Below are 25,378 nucleotides of genomic sequence, written 5' to 3' on the forward strand. Positions count from 1 at the left end.
GCTCGCGTTCGCAGCAGCTGCAAGGTCGAGCCCTTTTGTTTTACCCGCCGCTCGGACTGAGCAGTGCAACAGACCATAAAAAAAAAAAAAGAAAGAAAAAAACCCCTCGTTCAGCACCGCAGACAGCTCCACCCCGTCCGGCTCCGTCTCACTGAGCTGCAGATAGAGCAGGCAGACAGTCCGACGGAGCAAACCGATGGGATGGAGGACAATAACCGATAAACACGACACAGAGTGCAAAGTTTTGCTTCCTGACCCGGCGTACATCTTATTGAAAACAAACTTTCTTCCTTGTTGCTGCACAGATACAAAGAGGTACTAAAAGGTGCTCCTGACTTGTGATCCTCAACAGCAAGTTGCACAACTAGTTCCTCAAAGATTCTGAGAATTGAGGCTTTCATGAAAAACATGTAAGTGCACCACACACTTCAGCCATGCTCAGAAGACTATTCAAAGTAGTGCTCGACACTTGATGGAGGGCTGTGAAAAGTGCCTTTGTACCAAAAGCTGCTGGTAGCCTTTCCCTTTAACAGTTCTGACAAATCCAAAATATAACAAGTACTCAGTAGTTCAGCACTACCTCCTCCTGCATGAGCTCTGCTTCAGATGAGTGCTGAAATAAAGGTCATTTATCTTTTTCATATCTTATATAAACCAACTGTTTATTACATGTCATTATAAATTCAAAATGTTTAGAGAAAACAAGCAATTTGAAGCCCATGTTGGGCATTTTTCACTGTTTTCTGACACGATATAGACTCACGATTGATTACTGTGACTGATTAATTTGGTAGGAAAACAATTTTTAGTTGCAGTCATGAAGTCCAAACTGATTTTAATTATTTTAGGGGCAGCTGGTGTCGTCAAGACAAACTGCAGTGAGTTTTTTTAAGCATTTTTCAAGGGAGGCAGAAACACACCAAGATCACAAAAAAAGTAATTACATTTTTTATGGGAGTAAGATATTAACTTTAAGGGGAAAAGGGAGCAGAGCCACTATTTCACACAGCGAACATGTATAATTTATGAAGTTGGAACTGTTATTTCGGCTCACATCCACAAACTCAACCGATCATCAGTACACGGCGGAAACTAACAGTTATTTGAATCATCAATTCGATTTTCATTGTTTTGTCTATGAAACGTCAGAAAAATGTGAAAATCTTCCATCTCAAAAAATCCAAAGTCAAAGCTGACATCTTTCAATGTGTTTGTCCAAAACCAACCCACTCGCCAGAATTAATGTTTTTGCAAACCACAGATATTTTTAAAACTTGGTTGTGGGATCAGGAAAAATTCTTTTTTTTGGCCTTAAAGTACCTGCTTTGATTACCACAAACACAGCAGGAGATGTCCCGACTTCTCGTTAAAACCACCCTCGTCCCTCGTCAACAAATATCCAGAGGTTCCCGACGTACAAATGTTGGAAAAAAATCTGGTTTGGCAGCCTTGTTACCTTCGTGTGTCTGTGGTTTGCAGAAACATTAACGGCCAACATTTCATTCTGTCAGCTGGGCTGCCAACACACGAAGATATTCAAAATACAAAAACAGGGAAAAGTGAAGAAAACAGGAAAATGGTTAATGTTCACAGACCTGTTAAATCACTGAAACAGTTAACAGATCATTAAAATAGTTTCCGGTTTCCATTTTCTGTCGCTTGAATAGATCTTTAACCGTCGAATCGTTTGCGCTCCGAACCTGTTCCCGTCAGAGAGTGTGGTATTGATCGAGCTCCAGTAGATTGAACTCTCACACCAGACTCGTCCAGTCAGTCTTCATCAGAGTGTGCTGAAGCTCTCCTCTCGCGGATTCAACACTCATCAGGTTTATCTTTGACTGGCAGGACAGAATAGTGGGGATTTGTCTGAACAGACTGCCGTATATGAGCCATACGGCAGCACTGCAGCCGAGACGGAGCCGCGGCTTTTAGGCTGCTTGAGGTTTTGAGGGATGCTAATTATCATTTAGTAGGATTTTTTTTTTTTTCTGGGCTAATTAAATGTTTTAGTCGCCGTATGTGTCCAAGTAAACCTTCAGGTTAATGAGAAAAATGATAATCATCCTAAATTGGCTTCGTGGTCAGTCCCAACGTGCTCCGACGAGTCTGCAGGCGCGCACTTGTTCACTCGTTTGGTCATGCAGCTCTGCATAAAAAGTCGCTGTTTTAGCACGTCTAAGTAGGTGGTATACAAACAGCCGGGGGTTTAATCCTATTTCTCATGAGAGCAGCCACTGGGAGAAGGAGGCGAGAGTTTGCCAGAAGCTTATTTTCACCCCAGTGCGATTCCACTCCCAGGGATTGGGGTGCTTCCACTTGTTTAGTGCTTAGAGGAGAAGAGGAGGATGGAGGAGGTTGTTGGATGGAGGGGGGGTGCAGGGCATAAATAATTTAAGCAAATGTGTATGGCTGGAGGGGACGAAATGATAGTGAGAAACACGTCCGCGTGCAGAAAACAGCAATTTGTCAGAAAGCGCCTCACAGGTACATACATCACTTAAAAAGGCACTTATCCAGAGTGAGTTCACAGCACAGTGGAGGCTTCGGTCTCTCAACGGGCACCTTGTTGATTGCGATACTGTTCTTGGTTCTTAAACTTGGTTTTTTTTTTTTTTTGTCCCGCCGAGTTATGAAGTGGTCCGTCTGAGCACCTCACTGCAACAATCGCGCCGAGGTGCGCGAAAGGCGGTTGTTCGATATCAAAGACGGTATAAAAGAGCAGATGATGAGATTCTGCTACTCTCAGCCCAAATACACACAACGTACTCAACGTTCTTCCCTCCTTTAGCCTGAAGAGATCCATATTCTTCAGAATCCTCTCTGTCTTTCATTCCCCTTTGTTGAGCCATAAGTTTGTATGGCTCGTATGCCTGACCTCAGATAAGGAGGCGTCTTTTGATACTACAGTAAAAGCGTTATTCTCATTCAGCACTATTCTCTGGCTCCATTCGTGGTTATAGACTCATGTCTGCATGCATAAAAGTTTCTGGACTGTTTTCATCGCCCTTTCGAGTGTTTTACTTTGCTTGTTTTGACCCATTGGCTCAGCTCCCGGAAGCCACTCAGTCCGTGCACAAAACACGAGGACCTTGCAGCAACCTTGGCAATGCACAGATAGCGATATTGAAAAATTCTGCATCACTGCCCGGCTTGGTCACACAACTGAACACCTGATGGCAACATTTCTGTTTTATATACACATATATATGCAAAAGTACAAAGAGCCAGAGATAAATCAAAGCCGCCCTGGTTGAGTTTTTTTTTTCTTTCTGTGCTTATTTCTCTTTCATTGTTTTTTATGTTTTCAAGGATTCTCTTCTTCCACACATCGAGACTTTCATTTTGTAATCCTTCTGCAGTGCACCGTAGCAAGGTCTCTGGTCTCATCTTTGAAAACCGGCTTCCACAATGCGCCTCGACGTCAGTGAATGTGCTCAATAGACCTGCAGCTTGATGCGTTTCTTATTTAAATGTCGCAGGAAAAGTTGACTGTTACAGTGGGAACAGTGCAGAGCATTACTCTTATTTTTTTCCTTCCTGATACTCATTCCAATACCTGGGCTGTATATACTACTAACCCTGTGTGGATGTGATATGGCTGCTATCATTGTCGTAAGGCCTGGCTCAGGTGAAACCTTCCCTACAGCATTATTTTGTTATCTATCTTTCAGTCTTAACCGAAAAAGAACAAAAAAGAAATAGGAATAACTAACAGTTCCTTCTGTTAATCTGTAAAAGTGTAGCCACAGTTTAAAACAGTTGCACTGCAACAACTTAAATAAATTATCTAGGAATAATTTAGTTTAAAACGTACTCACAGAACTCTTGGATTGCAGCGCTGCACTTTGAAGGGCAGAAATATTGACGTGATAGTATCCATCCAGTGTGCAGACTCAGCAAACACATGGGGCAAATGTCGAAGGTCCAAATGTCAGTAGCAAAGCTGATTGGCTGCACATCTTTCAGCCTAGATTAAAAATGTTCCCTTGCTGTCTTATAAAGTTTTTTGGGGGAGAGCAGGTTCGTCGTGCTCTGTCGCGTGAGGCATCTTCAGATGCTTTATAAGGTTTTTGCCGTTGACTCTCACGGCAACGCTCGAAATTACAGCCTTGCATACAGATCATGTCGCCGTTTTACCGGCGGCATTATGCAGAGTCAGAAAATGCTAAATACCTGACACAATGCTGGTGTGACTGTAGGAACAGGACTCTGCTACTTCAAAGTTAGCTCAGCTTAATGTTACAGGCTGGAAATCAACAACAGCAGCACTGATCCTTGTGTTGGCTGTGTTGCAGGGAAGAAGAATTGTTTTCCATGTGTAACGTCAAGTAGAGCTAACAGAGCTAGCTGGGAAGAAAAGGGTCCCATTTCTATATGACGTGGTATCGGATCGGTGCATGGACTCATGTACTCGCCAGTAACATTTCCAATACTGGTACAACTGATTATGATTTGTCAGAAGACTACGGCCTTTCCTTGCTTCCATAATTTTATAATACAACCATATGAAATAAAGACAGTAAGGATGCTTCACAGGAGTTTCCACCAATGCATGTATCAGCACATGCGTTTGAAATGTCTCACGAGTACAATATACAATGTTGTATGTTGTACATATTGTTTATTTATTGCTCATGAATGCTAAAGTGTCATTGCTTAATCTATACGCACACATCATTCATGTAAAGGCTGCTCACAGTCAAGCACGGATGACTGACAAGGGATTCGTCTCTCCGTTTTGTGTTTTCCCGCAGACATAAACATGGCAGGCGAGCCCAAGCCATACAGGCCCAAAGCCGGGTCCAAGCGGCCGCTCTCCGCCGTCTACAGGTAAGACGTCCTCACAAAAAACACTCTCTGGCATTAACATCCACCGTCTCTCACATCCCGCTGCTCCGGCTCTGATGTAAACGTGGAGTAATATTTGGAATATGAGAATTCCTATTATGTCCATTTTTTTTCTCTTCTTTTGAACCTTGAATCTCTAATTGAGTTTTTAAATGCCCTCCACATTCTCCCCCGACCCCCCCTCAACCGACTGTGACTGGAGTTTGTTCGGCGTGGGTTTCCATAAAGCTCAAAGGGAGATGCTGTTGTATAAGCTTCATTAGGCATGACCCTGATTTTCTGCCCCGCACACAACTCCTGGCCACAAACAGATCAAAGCGGCTTGTTTACTGCAGTCTAAATGTGAAAGAGGGGCGGCCATGTTGTTTTCTATTCACCGGGACACTTTTCTTCCTGTTCTCTGACACTCGAATTCCACTAACAAACCCGTACATCCCCACTAATTTACTCCTTCCTGAATGGCTGGTTTGTTGCACTGCACGTCTTATTTTACTTCATTTATTAGTCTGTGCATTGTGCGAATATGAGACCCCTCATTTGCATGTTATAGCTGCAGCTGAATACAACCGGGGTGTTATATGGTAATCATGGAAAAACGGCAAAAAAAAAACAACACTACTCTAAACTGCAATAGTAATGCATTAATCCTGATTAAAATTCCTGTGTGTGAGTAGTTTCAAAACACAGCTCTGTCTCTGCACCTCTCTCTTTATTTTTTCCTCTTCCTGAATTCTAAATCAGTTGCCATCCTGAGCGTGTACTTAACATTGATTTTCCCTCCGCAGGCTCCAAGAAAAGATCTTTTCTCTCTCCTCCCTCCCTCCGACTGTACTTCCTATCTGAAAACTTTTCTTATTTCTCTGTTGATCTGTGGGTCTGTGCATGCCAGCGTGGCTCGGCCTCGCCGCGTAACCTGCAGTGAGCTCTAGGCGCAAACTAGAGCGTGTCCGTTCGAATCGAAGCAGCTCGAGTTTGATCTGCTTACATCTTGACAGATCCAGAATGGCTCCCTCTAAACACAGCCCATCCCTCCCCTTATCTCTTCCTCCTCCTCCTCCTCCTCCTCCTCCCCCCTTCTGTCTCTCTGTTTGTCTCTCTCACAGTGGTTATGAATTTGATTACGAGTACTACAGGGATGATTTCTACAGCAGGTACGTATTGTTTTACGCTACGTTATTTAGCTCAATCATGAAGCAGATGTTATATTAGGTTACACTAAATATGACTGTTAGATTCGTCAGTATACTCCAAAAGTTTGCAGTGTTTATACCTTTTCTTCCTTTCAACAGCGTATTGACTCACACGCTTTATATTTTTTCCATCATTCTGCTGTTCTCTGCTGTTAGTCGTATGGAAAAACATCAAATGAACAACAATATTTGTGTAGGTGTTGTATTGCAGTTGCAAATTCCAGCATCTTGAAAATATTACTCACCAGTTGGTCATCCATGTCGAAGACAAAGAAAAATAAAGAAACAGCTTAATATATTTTTTCCCTCACACTGATTGGTCGCTTTGCTCACATGCTAAACTGCAGTCTATGTTTTGTGCTTTTAAATGTGGAGTAATGTAAGAATTATAGTTGAGAATGATTAACCAAAATTAGCAACAGAATTGGATTAAAAAGCAGTTTTGACAGAATGGTTTCAACGTTTTGCATGGAAAGATATCTACTGAACTTAGCATGCTATATAGCTAGCCCAGCTAGCAGTGTAAACACTCATCTGGTCCTTGAGCTTCCAGTCTGAACAGCTAGCTGCACGGCTAACTGAGCAAACTAATTTTCAGCAGCTACAATTAGCAGCAGTTAGCCTTTACGTTGAGATGTGCTGCACCCTATGAATCTCAAAGGTTGCCGTTCTTACATATCTTACCTTGAACATTACAAAAGAAAAGGTTCAGGATGAAGATTAATCAGTGTTTTGTGGTAAATGTTTTCCTATCTCGGGAAACATAGCTTGACAGTGCTAATGACATGCAGATATACATGCTGTTAAATCCGTTCTTCACACTTTCTTTCTTTTGGTTAACGTTTTGAAAAGGCTCAAAGAAATGCTGAATAACGTGCTGATTACATTGTTACCTGGAGACATCCTGGCACTGCTAATTATGATTGCCAAGCCACTGTCGGACAATCACAGTACAGGGCAGCAGTTTAGCAAACAGTCAGTGTGACTTCTCCCTTTCTCATTAAGAGATACGTTTCAGTACCCACCCTGCAGAGGCATCTTCAAATAGTCAACTTGTCAAAATGGCTGAACAGATCAAGCATGCAACTCGAACACGCTGATGAAGGGAGCACTTGTTTTCCCTCTCATTTATCCACCAGTGATCAGAGTGCTTATCTGCGGAGGCATTTTCCTAAATGTCAGACTTGTTGAGAGTCGCGACAGACGTCTGCTGTCACGGCGAACATTCAAAGCTGACACCTTCATCTGACATTTAGCACCCTCTCCTTTTCATCCTCTTCACTTTTTTTTTGAGAGGCGTGAAAAGGATTATTTGCATGCAAGACCTCGATAGTTGCAAAGTTTTGAGCGTGTGCCGAGAAATCTCTGCTGAAGTACAATACGGCGAGCAGATAAAAGGCTGGAGAGCGAAGTGGTGGTGAAATAAAACTGGAAAATCTTTTAGCTCTCGTCAGTAGACGCCCTCTGAGTCCTATAGGGCCTCTTAGAGAAGAAAAGTTACTTATAGAGAGAGTGTAAGAGGTGAAGTGTAATGTTCTTGTTTCTTCTTTGCTCAAGGCTTTTCGACTACCACGGCAGAGTGGCCCCCCCACCCAGAGCCGTGATCCCTCTCAAGCGCTCCAGGGTGCTCGCTCCCTCCTCCCGCCGGGGGAAGACCTCCTTCCCCATCAAAACCTCCTCCTCCTCCTCCTCTTCATCCTCCAGACCTCCCACATCATCCTCCTCCGGGCTCAAACGTACGTACCATAAGGTGCTCTTTCACTTGCCTTGGTGTTTTACGGCTGGACTGAAAGTCATTTCTTTATTTTATTTTTTATTTTTTGCTTTATTTTAATTTTTATATCTCAAAACAACACGGCCTAATTACGCTAATGGCATTCTGTCCTTTTCAAGGCTTAATGCAAATCTCGACAAACAGCAGCTCCGAGAGAGAGAGAAAGCGGTGGCGTGATTCAGCTCTTGTTGCTGAAAAAAAGCTATTTAATTCACTCCAGCAGCTCAAACCACGCCACGCCGCAATGTAGAGCAAAAAAAAAAAAATAGAAAACACTAAATCGCAAACACAAATACAATCCGAGCTCTGCGAGCGGCGCCTGCCCGTTCTGCAAACAGTCCTATTGCCGTCATCTAGGATCATTCTGGATCTTATTTGCTCCTCTTGATTAACTGTAGATGCATTCTGGCGACCTGAATGTAATTAATGTGAGATTGAGGCCGTCCCCGCGGAGCTGTGGTCAGCTGTGTTTTCCTAAACCTAAGTCTCTATCTGTAGCCTGTGTAATTGGCAACAGTGTTTGTTTCATTGTTGCCTGTCGAGGCCGGTGTTATCAGCACGAGCAGCTTGGTAGGGTCTGTCAGGAGGACCCGGTTGTAGTTGGTATATATATATATATATATATATATATATATATATATATATATATATATATATATATATATATATATATATATATATATATATATATATATGAAAAAAAGCCCATCTCCCATCCTCTTCGTGGTCAGAGTCAATGAATTCTCTCGCCCTGTCTAAGCAGTGCTGCTCTGTGTTTGGGAGACTAATTTTCCCCTTCCAGTACGGTGAAAAATCACTGTTTGTATTGACTTTGGCCTCGATAGATTGGACAGCAAAAGAAGGTGAACTTGTCCAAACAACGGGGTGGGTTAGCGTGGGCAGCTTGAACCGCTCGGGCTTTACGAGCAATAATTCACTCGAGATGGGAGGAAAAAAACAAACATCCAGTCAGATGCGTGGATCGTGAGGACGGATAGATTTGTGTTCTCCGTGTTAAACTCTCGGTGATGCACAGCGCTGACCGTCGCTTTATTAAGACGGGGTTCAGCTTTGAAGTTGTGTTCTCTTCCATGAAGTCGCAGGATGCTTTAAGAACGGGGACACGATTTGAATTAAATAATCCGAGTCCGTGTGTGTTTTCTGTCATCCTTCTCACATAATGTTCCCTTTCTTTCACCCCAATAATTCACCTTCAAACAGGCACCCTTCTTTTCACAGGTCCAAAAGATGATGAACTGAAACAAAATGAAGTTGTTTTTGTTCTTCCTGGAGCTTTTTTTAAATTGAGGTCACTATTATGTTCCCTCCTGAAAGATGACTTTTGGGAGGTGACATTTAAAAAGTTAGAGAAGGTCTTAAGTGATAGTAAACAATGCAACGATGAGTCACAATAACTGTTTTATCATTTAAGCAACCTTTTAATTAATTTCGCTGAGTCATATGTGATTTTTGTAGTTTTTCTCGCTCTTCTATGCGACTTATCTAAATACAATGCAATTCAAACATTCAGTATCACAGCAGTTCCGCAGTAGATTTGTGTGTGGAAACTAATTCATTCATCAATTCATGACGGCAACTTGTTCTCTGACTGAATTAAACACTTATCTACTAACCACGCTGATGTTTCAGGGAGTTAGTCGGACTGGACAGTATGTGTGAAAAGTCCAGGACCGTCACATCAAAATCCAGGGTTCAAATCCGGTGTCTGGGTTTTCAAAAGACATTTCCAGTGTGAGAAACAGTCACAATACATAATCTTTGGGATTTACTCTGGTTTAGGTGATGATCAACAAACAAACAAGTGGACACAGGTGAAAACAACGACCTCCTGATAGGATCATCAGGTGTTTTGCCAAAGATAAATACATACACTCTTTGTGCATTTTGCTTTAAATAATATAAAAGACAAAATACGTCATTTGCAGGTGTATTTTGTTTCAAAGGTGTACGTCAGTGCATAGAAAAGTAAAAAATAAAAGTGGTTCTAAAATCAGGTTTCCTTTTATTCAGTCCTTTAAATCCGACTCACAGAAATCCTCTTATGCTCGTATGTCCAGTTCGGTAACTTTCCAACAACTATTGAGAGTCTGGAGTTACATCAGCAGCCCGAAAACTCTTTGTCCGGTTTAATCTTCATAGACCAGTGATTCAAGAGACCCCCACTATCCCCGAGATGATCATTTTTGCGGTTCATCAGGAGGTCCTAAAATTAGATCCATTACTCATCCCCCTAAATCTTTCCCGCCGCCTATTAAATAACAATGTGCCTTTTTGTTTCCCTCCATTCTTTCCTTTAACCTGAGCTATTTAAAGATGCTGCGTTGATGATGTCGGATTAGGATGTGTATGTTTTCTTCTCCTTCGGCTTTTGTGACTGATAGCAGCACAAAAGGGGGAGAAAAAAAAAAAAAAGACAGCCTGGAGGCGCTGATAAATTAAAAAACTGTTCCGCACTTTCTTATCATCAAAAGCTCGCCCGGAGCGAGCCGAGATAATGTTGGAATGTGCGCGTATATATGTGTGCGCATTCATGTACAAATGGAAGCAGGTGATACTGAGAAGCAGATAGAGACACTCCAGTGTGTTCCACCGCCAAGATATCATCGTATATCCCCTGATTTCTCTCTTTTTGCCCCTCGGGAAAGGTCGATTTTCTGCCTCTCTGGAGCTTTAGAGTTTGACGGCTGCTTCACGAAACAACATGAGACTCCTGCTTCTGATTCCCACACACATGTATTACCTGTAGTGTGGCATTGCTCTCTGTTTCCTCATGCACATTAATCATCGCGCTCCGTTTTTAAAGATGACGAGTATCATATGGAACGCACGGGATCTTTACCTGGGCTGCGTTCACCAGCACGAGTTCTAGTAAAAGATTAAAAACCTCCTTTCGGGGGAATCTGGTTTAAAGCCAGCGAATGTGCGAGAGTCTTCCATCGCACCTTCACATCTTCTCTAAGCATTTGTGTTTCATGCACGCACGCTTTATGCTCATGCATGCATAATCGAGCGCGGCCGTGCGAGGGGGCTCTGCATTGTGACGATGCCGTGTGGGCGTAAACACACACATCGGACACACTATCTTAACGAACCGCACGCAGGCATAAGGAGTGTTTTGATTCGGCGCGAACCTCCTGCCACTGATTTACAGAAAACTCGTGGGTTTGTTTACCGAGCGCTCATCCGTCCTCTTCGCAGGGCGCTGACAGAATCTGATAGGTGTCAAAGAGAATTTTATGTTTTCTCCTCAACTTCTGACGTCTGCTTTTCCCCCCTTCCTCTCAAAAAGATGACACGTTTCAGCTGCCGAGGGGTTAAGGAATGAGATTATCTTGTTACTTTTTGGTCTAAATGTTTTTAATCTGCTGAGGGGGAACACCCTCATTTGAGCAACCATGAGACGGGGGGGGCAGATTAAATTAATGGTGACGCGACGGATGTGTTTTTTTATTCTCAGATGGGTTTTTTTGCACATGACATATCAAGGTTAAGACTCAGACTCGGACGCGATACGGTTACGCTTCATTTGCCCAAAGCTCGGGGTACGTATTGTATCACCCAAAGCGTCCTGCCTCGGTGAGAGCAATTATTCATAAGGTAGTAAACAGAAACTGTGGGAAGGCAAATTCTGCCCCCTGTTTCTCAGGCGGTACCGTGAGTGAGGCAATGATCAGGTAAGGTTGCAGTGTGTGAAATGTGAAAAACGTAATTTGAAAACACTTTGACGCAAGGTTGTTGGATTTTTTTTTTTTATTATATCCAATTCAGAGGAAGGTGCTTTGCATCATGTTACAATACACGCCACTTGTTATTCTCTCTTTGGCTGCAAAACAACCTTCAGCAAGGCTTGTGCAAACAAGTTTATGCAAATTTTCAAGGAAAAAAAAAAAAAGTAAACGAGCCGGATCTCCTCTCAGATTTGATTATTTTGGTCGCTGGACTGAATGTCATGGTTGGATTTCAGTTGTGCTTTTTCAGTTTTGAGACAGTTCAGCGACGCTTTATTTCTTGGCTCCCGTAACGTTCTCGGAATTTCTTGGACATGATTTAATTTTGTAGGACAAAGAACATATTGTGAGACAGAAGCCGTTTGTGTTGAATTTTGAAGCAGCTGTCTACAATCACACCGACCGGGAAAAAAAACTAGCGCTCATATGCAGAACATGTATTCATAGTTGAAAATGTTTGTTTTAATGCCGCATCAGAAAAAAAAAAAAAAAAAAAAAAACCTTTTGTATGTCCAGCTGACCTGCTGTGCACTAAACGAGTGACTGATTAAGAAGATGAATTATTAATTGCTTAAAGAATTGACCTCTCATTTTACCCTGTAATTAGTTAGGGATTGCACGGCCCTTTAGGAATCTTTAAAGCCCCACTCTCCTACTCTTAAGCTGTTGCTAAATTGGAACAATGATGTATGATTATAGTAGAATCTGCGAGTCGTACATCCTTAAAGCAGGCGCATGGAAAAGGGCAGTGGAGAAGCTGTGATCTGTTGGCAGCTTCCCCCCAAAATATGAGCCTTGTGGTTCAGGTGTATCGCTTTAAGTGTAGCGTGGCTCCTTTAAGGAATAAAGGCATTATTGTATTGTATGTATATGTTCATTATTTTAAAGTTTAAAGGTTTAATACCCAAAAAGACCTCAACTTAAAGTGACCGCTATCACTATCCCTGTTAATATCCGTGCAATCGGTATCCATCTCAAGGACGTTGACCTCGCTACAGCAGCAGTCAGGTTGCGATGGTACGGACCATTATCCACGCTCTTTTCTGTTTGAGGCAGACCACTAGCCGTGAAAGAAAGGAAGTAACAGATTCCTTTCAGTCTCCCTGGTTTATATAATCCATCTAATGCCAGCTGAAAGACAGCATACAGTCTGCGTGGCAGATATTGGCACTCTCGAGCAAAACTTGAGCAACACTGCCCAGCATGGTGGGCGTAAGCTGTGCACTAATCTTCAAATTGAAAGCAGCAGGTCCTCAGTTTCAGCTGGGTAACTTTGCAGTTGGCCAGATTTAGATGTTCTTCCCTGAGGAAAACGTGACTCAGTGTGATGATACGATATCTGAAACTTGAAGCATTAAGCGATGGCGGCGTGCGGTCTCCACGACGAAGCTGCGTGAAGCAGCGTCGTTAGGATGTGCGCACGGGTGAAATGAGGACAAACTGGAGTCAAAGTCGCTATAAATGTCCCTCGTTTTCTGTGTTTCTGTGCCTCAGCAGTGAAGACAGACCAGCTGCAGACCATCAAACGGGAGCTGACTCAGATCAAGATGAAGATCGACTCTTTGCTGGGACGCCTGGAGAAGATCGAGAAGCAGCAGAGAGCTGATTGTGGTGAGAGAGCGAGAGAAGGGGAAAAGGACAGCGAAACGCAGAGGGAGGGAAATTAAGAGCGCTCGCAGGCCATACGTCTTGGTGACATTGTGGGGAGATAAGAGCAGTGGAGCTCTCTGTCATAACAGCAGACAGGTGTCAACGCCACGCTGAGTCGGTTTATATGAGAGGTCTTTATAGATGCCCTGCAACTACAGGACGGTCTCACAGAGAAGCTCACCGTGAAGGTCATTCAGACTCCACGCCATTTGATGTTGCGCGTGTGTCACAGTTCTTCAACAGTACGGTTTTTTTTTGTTTTTTTTAATTCAGACTCCCTTTTAACTCCGTGACAGTCGAACACCAAAAGAAATTCAGTCGCGGTCGTCCTCCAGGCAAACTGTTCCGTAATTTATTTGAAGTGACATTGAAAAACTAAAAGTAGCTGCCAGAGCTGACAATGAAAGATCCCAAGGTTTTTTTTTTTATTATTTTTTTCATATATTCTGAGGGTTTTATACAGTGTGTAACAGCAAGCAGTCAGAGGCACGCACAAGCATTTTTAAGTTTAAAAGGCAATTTGCTAAAAGGGCCAGTTGACAGGGTCATTTGCAAAGAAAAATATGTAACCACCTCAGGCTTTGAATTTTTAAAAAGAAATCTTAATTGCTTTATTGGTCTCTCCCATCAGTATCTGATCCCTCGGGGCTTTAAAAGTAATCAGAAATGTTTTGTAATCCATTTAGAAAAAAAAAAAAAGGGAGCAAGGCCAGGGATGCCAGGATTGCTGAAATCTGGTCTTCTCTCATCGGTTCAGTTAAAACCCCTCCCAGATGGTTGAGTTTTGATTTTCCTGTCAACACTTACAGCAGAAATGAGAGAGAGAGAGAGAGAGAGAGAGAGAGAGAGAGCTGCAGCAGTCTAGTCTGAAAACGATGAAGGTGTGAATAACGGTTTCCAGTTTCATGGAGAGAAATGTTTCTAAGAAGCAGAAAACGTGTTTCCACCTAAGATTTTTCTAAATGTAGCCTGACACCAAGAGAGATCATTTCTTTGTCTGATTACATATTGGATTGTTCAACAACATTATGTGGTTTGTAAAAATGAAGTGTAAAATGAAACGAGTGAAGAGAAAAAGTAGTTTTTGGCACTGTAGTGTCAAGTCGAACAACAGGAGATCAGTTGTATCCCGGAGGCTGATGAATCTGACAGCAACAAAAGAGAGACTCGACGATAATAACAGAAAAAAAATGGCTTTTAGCATGGCCAGAAATGTTGGCCCCTCTTAGCTTACAGTGCTAAAACCTCTAAGTCCTCCATCTAAACTTGCTTCTTGAGTGGAGTGGAAAGCTATTAATAGATGCTCCGCGTTGATATTTCATGCTCGTAAAGCTGGAGTGAAATTCAAGGATTTTGGAAGCCGGTGTTGATGTGTCACCAGAAAAAAAAAAGGCAGCCAAAACTTTTTTCCTTTGACTGTGTTCGCACTCTGAACTGCATCTCCGTGCCCTCTTTTCGCTCTCTCAGATGCTCAGAGAAAGTACGAGGATAACTGCGACTCCCTGCATGAGGAGTCCGTGTCGGAGACGGCAGAAAACTCCGGGGAGGAGGCCGGCGAGGGGGCACTGGACGTGGAGGCGGGAGAGATGACCGACGGAGGCGAGGACGACTACGACGAGGAGGGCAGCCACCATCTGGTAAGAGAAAAACGGCTGACAGGGCTGACAGGGAGGGAAAGAGCAAGGCACTTTGGGAGATCTCAAGTGGGCAGACAGTCTTCGCCTTCTGAAAGTTAATTTTCCAGAATTATTCATGGCCACAGATCTGAGAGAGCGAGGCTTCACATGAGTGAATGGTGAGGGCGCCTGGACTGACAGATTTTCCCTGTCGACCCCGGCTCAAACTGTAGAAGTAGGGCTCTTCACCGCCGACACACACACACACACACACACACATATACTTACAGGCTATAATTAAAGCAGTAAGCTCAAGACACATTGGAGAGCGTTTCAGATCCATATGGACCCGTGTGAGTCCGACCGTGAAGTGGTGGCTTGAGCGAAGGGACGAAGAAAAACGAAGTTGTTGAAAAGATTTAGATATTCTTTATATATATATATATATATATATATATATATATATATATATATATATATATATATATATATATATATATATATATATATATATATATATATATATATGTGGCCAACCAACTGTCTAAAACCGAAAGATGTTCCTTTTAAAATGATTTCCCACATCGAGCTGGAACCCATAAATGTTTGGTGTTTTTGCTTGAAGGTGATTAAAAACGCAAATGTTCTAGTTTCTTTAAAATGTTCTGACAGTAGATTTCCATAATCTATTCATCAACGGATCGTTCCCATCTACGAAATTATCCTTGTCACATTTCCTGGTGTTGACACATGGATGAAACTTTCCACCAACTTGGGTTTTGAGTCAACAGGTTTTTTCTTTTGCTGAAGCATTTAAGGTGAAATATTTCATTAATGTCATTTTACAGTGTTCAGATGTCCTCTATCTGTTTCCAGGGGCTTTAAAAACACCCACATTATTCCCCGTATTTTCTCAGAAGTATGAGCCGTATGCTTCTCTTAACAACTCCTCAAGTGTTTGTGTGGGTTCAGCGGGGCAGCGTGACGATGGTTCTGACCGTGCTTTCTTTATATGCTATATTTATTTGCCATTAGCTGGGCGAACACGGTCAAACATCTGTATCCTTGATGAAAGATTGGAGGCCTCGCTAATAGAGGGCATTATTATTCAGAGACACTGTGGGAGAGATGTATTTGTTTCCCTGAAGGTCACATTGATCGCAGATGGTGATAACGTACCACAAAGGCTGTTCCGCAGGTCGGACGTAACCGCTGTTGTTGAGCGTCGGCGCATCAGCAATGACCTTTTAGAGGAGACTGAAGACAACCTGTGTGCTCAGTTTGATTATTGTATCCATGATCTTAACTCCCTCTCTCTCCTTCGCAGATAGAGAACCATGTATCGGATATCGACAACTGAGATCAGGTGAGAGCTCTGGATTTATTGGTTCATCCAAGTTGTTACTAAGATGGCGCAAAAAGTCCTGCAGCCTCTCGCAGCCGGTCGTCATTAATGGCCTCACATCCGGTCCTCGTTAACAGCCGCGACCTCTGAACCGTGTCGTGAGCGTCTCTAAACATCCGTTAATCATCTCCTAAGTCATAAGCTCCATGACATTCGGAGGACCAGCTCCACTGAAGGGCAGCTAATGCCGAATCCAACAGAGGGAGCAATAATGGCATTCCAATGGGCCAGAACTGCCCATAAACAGCATTCATCTAATTGAATTGTGTGGAAGGGGGTATGAACGGCGAGGCCCAAGGTAAAGAGTTTCCTGCCTCTCGCCTCTCAGGGTTGTGGGTAATGATGCGGCCACATCATCAGTTGGCTCGGTGCTGGCTGGCTCCTCGTAGCGGGGGTGCTTAGCTGTGGTTATCAGGCGCAGACTGTTGATGAAACGCCGAGTTAATCTCTGCTACGGTCCCCCTCTTTTTGCTCCTGGGTGAGCAGAGGAAATCCAAAAAGTGGCTCAGTTCAGTGGAGACTGTAAAGCAATCAATCTGGCACCTGATTCTGATTTAGTTTTTTTTTTTCCCCTCTTTAAATTAGTTTTCGTCTACTTTTAGTCGGCAAAACTGAAAACATTTCAGTCTAGTTTTCACCGGCGAAATGTTATTTATATTCATGTTTTTTTAATGCTTTAAGGCTTTTAAGCTTTTTTTGGGGCTGTGTGCAGCTACCGGGGTTATATCTGTTCAGTCTTTCACAAGGTCGCCTGAAAATGCACTATTTCTCTGTTTTCTATCTATCTCTGTCGTTTCCTGTGGTAATAGAATCATTCTCCCAAACATCCCGTTCGTTCATAAACTCATGCTGTTGGTGTTATTGGCAGCACTTGCAGCTACCTGCAGCATCACTTCATTGTTCCCTGAATATTATACAAAGAATAAAACCTGACAAGGAGTCTGTTAAGGCCAGTCATTCCTGATGATGGACACATTGAAAGGCCTGATGTTTTTCTCATACTGAATCAAAATAGAAAGTTTTTTGCAAGCATTAACTCTGTTGCCCTGGCAACACCAAAGGGTCTGACTAATACCTGGAACAATCATTAACAATCCCATGAGGTTACTATGCCAAGGAAACATTTAAGTCCTTGGTGTCTGTTCCAAATCGCCATGATCATAGTTTTTTTTTGTTTTAGGGGTGTGTTTGATTTAGTTTTGCCATGGCTAGAAAGTCACCAGCAAAAAAACTTTTCCACTTGCACCAACTTGCTCCAAAGTCTACTGGCGAAAATGTTTCAGCTCTAACACCACACCTCCTCCTCCTCCTCCTCCTCCTCCTCCTCCTCCTCCTCCATCTCCTCGCGCAGATGTCTGGCGTACCACTTCCAGCCGCCTCTCAAGGAACCATGTTACACTTCAGTTTTCCATTTCCTTCCCATATATATCTGCCTTCTAAAAAAAAAAATTCTATCAGCGGCCAATTCACAACACGTCCTCGCAGCACATACATTTAAAAAAACGCTGAAAATCCCACTCGAGGTCGTGGAGAATATATGAATGTTTTGCTTGCAGGCCTACCGCGGATAGAAAATCAGTGTGAGAAGAACCTCAATAAGTCATGTCCGGAAGGATTAGGGAGGCAGCTCCAGCTACCGGCAAAATATTTCTGCACTTCCCGAGATATTTCTGAGGCCATTCAGAAAACGGACAAGCTTTGAAAAAAAAAAAAAAAAAAAAAAAAAGATTCAGGCTAATCCTCATCAGATTTACAGCATTATAAATAGCTAGCATTTTCTGAGGAGGAAACACAGTCCTATAATGTGTTTTCATCAGTTTTTTTCCCCTTTATCGCTTCAGGATGAGGCGGCAGACACCCCCGGTCGGTGGTATTAGAATTCATCATCACCTTCAAGAGGCAGAAAAAAGGATCTCTGAGGGATCAAGCCACCCATTCTTGGACTGTAAGTTGTGTTAAAGAGACGCCCGGATCACATTTAGATGCCAAACTGTGCAGCAAAAAACAGAAATGTGATGCGCTCTCTCTAAAGAAAATGTGTGCAAGACCCGTTTTATTGCGTCTGCCCGAGTTTGCCTCATGGATATTTCTGTGCAATTTATGTTTCCGAAAGCTGACGGTTTAATGTGCTAATCCTGTTCCCTGCAAAAAAAAAAAAAAGTAAAAAGAGAGAAGGGAAGGAAATGAGTTTTTATTTGGATTTTATAAATTGAATTGCGTCAAAAGTGGGGAACACGTTGATCGATTGTTGCTGCTTGTATGAAATGTGTTTCTTGCGCTGTAATTTCACAAAACTGATTTTTATTTTTTTTTTTCAATTCATTTATCCGTTGTTGCTCAAAAATCGAATGAATAAAATGACAGACGTAAAACAATCGGCGACCACAGTGTGACGTTCAGGAAAAAGAATGCGACATCGTTTTGCCGTCTGCTTTTCGGATTTGCCTCGTACGCTAAGCCAATAGCTGTGGGCATAACTTTATCCAGCTTTATCCATTTATCACACAAATGCCCTGTGGGGCTGTTCCATCATATAGTCCTTCTCCTGCCAAGTTTAGGAGGCAGAAAGAGCTTCCTGTGGTAGAGAGCCAACACTGGCACAGGCCTCCTGCCAGGGAGCAGTGCCCCAATGTCTCAATGCACTGCTCCCCCGCTCAGCCTGCGCATCCCAACATGGACCGCCGCTGTTCAGGAGCCAACGCCCTTTTTTTTTTTTTTTTTTTTCCCCTTTCTCCTCTACAAGCTCCCTCTGCATCCTGCATTGATTCTGTCCTGTGCAGGCAAGAGAGCTCAGACAGTTTTGGGGTTTTTTTGGAAAACCGTGGAATCTGTATCGTTCTAAATTATAAAATCGAGAGGCTTTGATATCGTCCAAGTACGATGTAATAATCGAACAGTGATAATGACTGATCCTACTTTTAAACAACCTACATAAGTGACAGGACGATACCAAACAGCATCCAGCGTTACTCTTTAAATAAAACACCCGTAAAGGTCAATAGGAAGGTGAAGTACAAACAGTGGTCAGATGAAGCTGAACTGCCAGGCACTGAATGATTAATCCGCTCATTTGGTGAAATTTACTGACAGAATTATGATTTCAACCAAGTCAGATTGTTGTTTTCCCGCCATGTGGAGCCGCTAACACACAAACATCTCAAAATGCAGCTCGGGCGTCAACTGAGCGATTTATAATCAACCCGATTTTGAATAAACTTCCACCAACCGAATGATGTCACCAGTCGCTAGATATCAGCATGTTCTACTGTTAATTATTCACATCATGTTTTTGTAATAGGTTTACAGATTTAATTTACTCCAAACAATGACAAAGGCATGTTTGTTGTCTCGAGCTTTCAGTTTCTCTTCAGAGCCGAACTCAGGAGGAGGAGGGAGCTCATTTGCAGCAGGTGTTCCAGCTGACATGCTGTTAGCATCAATTAGGCTGATAATGTAGTCCTGTAAAAGCCTCCAGGCCAGTATTCAGAGGAGATTATTAGTGCTAATTTTGTGAATGTCAAAGCCTGATTCATGTCTCTGAACAATTAGCTGCCAACGCCAGGTAGATTGTGGCAGGTGAGGCAGGAAATGGCATAGATACTGTAGGGTTGTAAGCATAAACTGTGGGAGCTAACATGGCTAACAGGCTAACAACAATGTATACAGCTTCATATCAATTACTTTACGATCATTAATCTCTATCACTGTCCAGGGCTTGAGGCAGCATCCCGGGGACGATTGCAAATGTGCCTGCAGTAATCACAGACTGTCCTCGGGATGCCCAGCGACTTAAAGCATGTGTAGCTAGGCTATCATTTAGCAAATGTTCCCTCATGCTGTTACTATAGTTAATATCACTGGATGACATCTCAGCATGAGACCTCTTAAAAATTACCGCATGCTAAAATGCCGAAACAGAAAAAATGCTATGTTAAAGACAACAAATCCATGTTGAAATCAGCAGGAGGAGAGCTGGTTAGCTAGCAAGTAGCTGGTAGTGTGCTGAGCCATTAGCTTACAGCTAAGAAGGCTAACAGACCTAACAGAGCAAACAGCGAACAGAGCTAAATACCCAGCAGGAGTTTCTGTTAAGCTGAAAATTATGTGTTAATCGTTAAACACCTTGCACCTTAGACAGCCTGGAAGTGTCAAAGTTCAACTGAGCTCTTCCTCGTTTCCTTCTGTTCGCACTCAGAAGCTTGAATCTCCAGCGTGACCACAGTAAAACTCCTCCTGAGGGTGTTTTTTTTTTTTTTTTTTTTTTCTAAGTAGAAATGAAAGCGTGAGAGCAAACAGACGCCATGTCCCTTTTTTTCTAAATGAATATCAGGAGAGGTCCTGCGTTTATGTAAATGTTGAATCACTGGGTTTAGTGCTGTTGGTAGATTAATGAGGTTTTTTTGCCGAAATTAATTTGAAAAGAAAAAAAAAAAACGCCCCACTTTAAGGTTCAGTATGTGAGATTTAGTGACATCCAGCTGCAGAATATAGAAAAATATGAAAGGACCGCTTTAGGTTTGGCTTTTCCATTTTGGACCACTGTGAAGACAGATGAGGCGCTCTAGATATTAAAGTCTCAAACTAGAGTAACAAAAACGTAATTATTCCTAGAATCAGGGGATGAAACACCAACAAAAACGTAATTATGAATATTTTAGTCCCATTTCCACCCCTAAATCCTACACAGTGGACATTTAAAGCCCTCGCTGTGTCTAGTCAAGCAGATAATTCTGGTTTTATTTGCACATCATTGAGATATGTTGTAGCCAGTCCAGTCCAGTGCAATCTAATATAACTTCATTTACAACACTATCAGCATTTTAAAAAAAATCCAGCAGCTGTGTTTTGTTTTGTTGGTTGTTTTTCAGAAGAAAATGCCGTAATTACTCCGGGGAATCGACGCACGCCTCCAAAATTTCTCCCTATTTTATTTGACCTTGGGTTGAACACGTTGCCCGTGAAAACTGTGGATTACAAACCTGAACAACGGTGTTTTGTACAGATAAACACCACACCTCTTTTTAAACACCAAAATTGAAAAAAAAAAGAAGAATATATTGTTTTTCGTGAACGGACCCTTTAAGCAGAGAATTCATTATGTTGCACAATGTGACGAACACAACAGTGAACCCTGGCAGCGCCGCCTGAAAAAAATACATGAAATAAAATGTCTGTCCTGCAGCTCTTTTCAAAAATTAAGTGTCTGGTGAATGATGATAATGTGTAATATTTAGCACTATTTTTGTATCCAAAAAAAACAAAACAAACATGTCTAAGGGAAATGGCTCTGCTACATGTTTATCTTTTTTGCTGGTAGCCTGTTATTTAATGAACAGTTTGGTGACGTGTCAAATCTTTTTTTTGCAGAAATACTAAAAAAAAACAAAAAAACAAAAAGGGACAACCTCATTGCTTTTAACTGTTGTAATTTATCTGGGTCACTTTAAAAACATTTCTGGCTTCTCAACGCTCACTTTTTTTAGTTTGCCTTGTAAATAGTACTTTATCATGTTTATTTCAAGTATCAATAGGCTGAAAGAAGAATTTTACTAAGTTTAAAAATAACACTGAGATGATATACTGACAGTTTGTTGGGATCGCTGGGATCATGGGGCTTGTAGAGATGTGTAACTGACAACTGTTGTATAGAAATGTACATTTTTTTGTAAAGATATTTTTATCAAAAGGCATGTTTACTGTAACTTTGTATTTTCAGTTCATGTACAAAAAAAAAGAAGTATATTCCAACTGTTTGACTCATTGTCATTGTAGATAACTATTTGTGTTCTTCTCAGTCAATAAAATGTTTGTGTCATATTTAACTAGTCAAATGTTTCAATGATCAACACTTTATTTTACAAATAAATATGAACTGAAGGACAAAGAGACCTTTTTGGCTTCATTGTGCATGAATACAGACGATGTGATTACAGCTCACAGAGTTTACGGACGGTGTGTAAATATATGGTGCAGCGTTGGTGCATCCGTCACCGCAGACTGCTCATTTAATCATGATTTATATTGTTAATTATGCAGCCCGTGTGCCACCGCCGCCATCAGAGTGACACTTTAACAAGTGGCACAGCTTTAGTGTTTGAACACTTGTCAAATTAACGTCAGTCAACAGAAAACTGGACACCATAACGGCAGCTTGTCATCTCGCCTTTCACTAATGGCACCGGTCTCGCTTGTGCTGCCAGTCCGATATCGCTGCGCGCCTAATCTGACCGCAGCCGAACGTCCACCTGTGGCAGGTCGTTTTACACCTGACTCGTAACCATGGGTGATGATAAGAACGTAGCAACCCGGTCGTGACAGTCGTTTCTAATCTGAAATGTATGCATGTGGAGTTAACAGCAGAAGAGGATGGATTTAATCTCTTGTCCATTAAATTCTAAAATTTCTTTTACATCATCCGCCTGTCAGCAAACTGCAATTAGCATTTTGAATCGTTCTGACGCGTTGATTATTGTGCTGATTTCAATTAACGTGCGTTGTCCATGATAATTGAATAAATAAAGTAAATGAAAGGATCCAGGAAAACAGAATGACATGCTTAAATTTCTACTAGAATTTGCTAAAGGCGCAGTATGTTATTTCTGCCACTCAATAAAAACAAAAGTAGCGTGAGATCATGGGAGTCTTTATTATTAAACATCTACATAACTGCTAATGTTGCAATGTTTAAAAGTTTTATTCATGTTACGTTGAATCGCTGACTTCCCTCTTCACTCTCAGACTCTCTCTGGGAAATTATAACGACATGCAACCCAATGAAAACACACCTTTACCTTGATTGAAACGTATTAAAACGTTTCTGGGCTCTCTCTTGTTGGAAAAGTTTGGTGATGATTTTGGGACAGTTTAATGCAGAAATGTTACGTATTTTGTCTTTAATTACACGATGAACTACAGCGAAAAAAAGGTTAGAATATATGAAATCATGTCAGGAAAACAGCCTGTTTACAAAGTAAGATCCTTCACGGCAGAGATCTTTTTCTCTCACTTAAATTTAAACTTAATGAAACTCCCTGTCTGCTGCAAACTGTGCATTATTTATGATAAACTGACAGATTAAGTGCTCTTTTACGGGTTGAGAAATTCGTCTGATTTCTTAAAGGCCCTGGAGTCGTTCATTGGTATTCAGCTCCTCGCTGTGAGTGATGGGATCCAACATAAACACACTGTTTTTTCACCGCTGTTTTCATTGATTAGAAAGTGGGCGTGGCTCTGTTGGAAAAGGTGATGTCACACACTTCTTTACACCAATTAGGATTAAGCAACATTTGGATCAGTCTCTGATGGCAGTTGGTGGGTTATTTGGTTATTGCCAATCAAATCTGATCAAACCCACACTCACACTGCCTAAATAAAATGAATTATAAGCTCATTTAATTATGAATTTTCACAGTTATAACACCAAACTTAAAGGTTCCTCCATGTTCTGGTGCATTTAAAAGCTCTTGAAAGTTAAAAGGCCCAAACAGAAGCTCCTCTCTCCCACAGAAAATATTGGTCCTCAAATGCCTCGCATGACATAAGCATGGCGGCAAGTTTACAGGCGTTTTTAATCAAATAAACTATTTTAAAACCATGAAGTAGCATAGTTTTCATATTTGGCAAACCTTTCATTGTTATAGTTGTGTGTCTTTCCCTTCTGTTCTATAGCTATGGCTGAAAACTGACTTCTTCTTAACACTTATTCCCACATTTCTGACAGTTCAACCAGCATGAGAAAAAAAACTCGAGTTAAATACAATAAGGTGAGAGTTCTATCGATCTGTGGGAGGAAATATTGTTTTTGGAAGCCGCCTTTACACGAAGGTCAGAGCTCAGGATCGGCTCCAAACACAGAGGCGCTGAGTAATCGCTGTCACACTCAAGGACACTTAGGCAGGACGTGTGGGAATTGTACTTGCGTCCTCTGGTCGAGCAGTAAGTCTCCAAACTCATTACACTTAACCCTCAGTTAGATTAAGAAACAGGTCCAGTTCTCGTTCCTCTCTTGGGGACCCACGACGTGATTTAAAGAACCGATGATGACCCCAGCTCGACCTTGTTAATGTGGCGAGTCTGAACCAGGCTGTGCAGAACTCAGCAGAGCAGCTTCTATCTGCCAACATTGTCCTCGCCGTCATTTCCCAAATGAGTCTCAGAACTGTGAATGTGAAAACTGTTTCAGTAGTCTGAGCTGGTAAACAGCAGCGTCCACTGAACTCTCTGCTCTGCAAGTCCAGTTCAATGTGTGATTCGAAGCCTTTTTCACAGTCGGATGGGGTTTTTTAAGACTGCGTGGAAATCAGCGTTCAGGCCACGTTCCTCTGATCTCAAGGGCGCGAGTTACACACAATTAATAAAGAAATCCTGATTTATGCTGGACTTTTCAAAACGTAAGGCGTTTTCGCAGCGGATCTGAAACAGCTGCTGCAATAAAAGCGCAAAATACTGCGAGATGGGAAGCCAAGAGTAACAAAAAAAAAAAAAACTGCTGACATTAAAACAAATCCCTTTATAAACGACATGAAAGGCAGTAAGGGTTCAAACAATCTGAGCTCTGCGTGAGTTATTAGAGATGTCTTCCTTGTTAGACTGCAACACTAATGTCCTTGGAAGGTTTTGGGATGTCACTTCCACTGTGTTAGCGACTCTGTTAAGGTAGTCGGGCAGCAACAGATGGAAGATTTAGTGCCCCCCATTTATCCGCGGTAAAAGGTAACGCCGCGAGGTTAATTAGGGCCAACTTCAGCGCCACACACAATTAGCCCGCTCTATCGAGTCGACAACATCAGTGGACGGCATGATTGCACACAGCTGTTCCTGTTTAACCCATATATGGGGGGGACGTATCACCCCCGGTTAATGCACTGGAGTTTATTCATTTATACAGAAATGAGTGAAGCTTCTTAAGTGAAGGAAAAAACTTTCAGCCGTGACGGAGGTAAAAATAGCTGCGAGATTGAAATTCCACCGGAGCTGTTAAGCTTTTGCAATATTGATTTTTTTTTTTCCCTTCAGGTGTGCCAATAAAAATCTGAATTAGTGTTGTGTGTTTCAATTTTTTTATCTTTCAGTTTTTATCAACAGACTAGTGCAGCGCCTGTTTCAAAACATGCTGTTCAGCACAGATTAATGTGACGTGAGGGGAT

At 42.1% G+C, this 25,378-nt stretch overlaps 1 protein-coding gene across 5 annotated transcripts in view; it reads left to right on the top strand.

The window, feature by feature from the left end:
- LOC119009002 (RNA-binding Raly-like protein) overlaps positions 1-22,120 on the top strand; it is a 107,570-nt gene extending 85,450 nt beyond the window's left edge. For 3 of the 5 annotated variants that reach the window (XM_037079841.1, XM_037079842.1, XM_037079839.1), the window contains 7 exons: positions 4,755-4,830; positions 5,952-5,999; positions 7,596-7,774; positions 13,056-13,172; positions 14,679-14,848; positions 16,155-16,193; positions 18,074-22,120. In XM_037079841.1, coding sequence (XP_036935736.1) covers positions 4,755-4,830; positions 5,952-5,999; positions 7,596-7,774; positions 13,056-13,172; positions 14,679-14,848; positions 16,155-16,187 — 623 coding nt within the window. In that variant the 3' untranslated portion in view covers positions 16,188-16,193; positions 18,074-22,120. The remainder of the gene's footprint in view (positions 1-4,754; positions 4,831-5,951; positions 6,000-7,595; positions 7,775-13,055; positions 13,173-14,678; positions 14,849-16,154; positions 16,194-18,073) is intronic. The other 2 variants (XR_005071601.1, XM_037079843.1) reach the window with 2 other exon arrangements.
- The last annotated feature ends 3,258 nt before the right edge of the window (positions 22,121-25,378 follow it).

Source organism: Acanthopagrus latus, chromosome 19, assembly GCF_904848185.1.
Source record: "Acanthopagrus latus isolate v.2019 chromosome 19, fAcaLat1.1, whole genome shotgun sequence".
In the NCBI taxonomy this organism is placed as follows: domain Eukaryota; kingdom Metazoa; phylum Chordata; class Actinopteri; order Spariformes; family Sparidae; genus Acanthopagrus; species Acanthopagrus latus.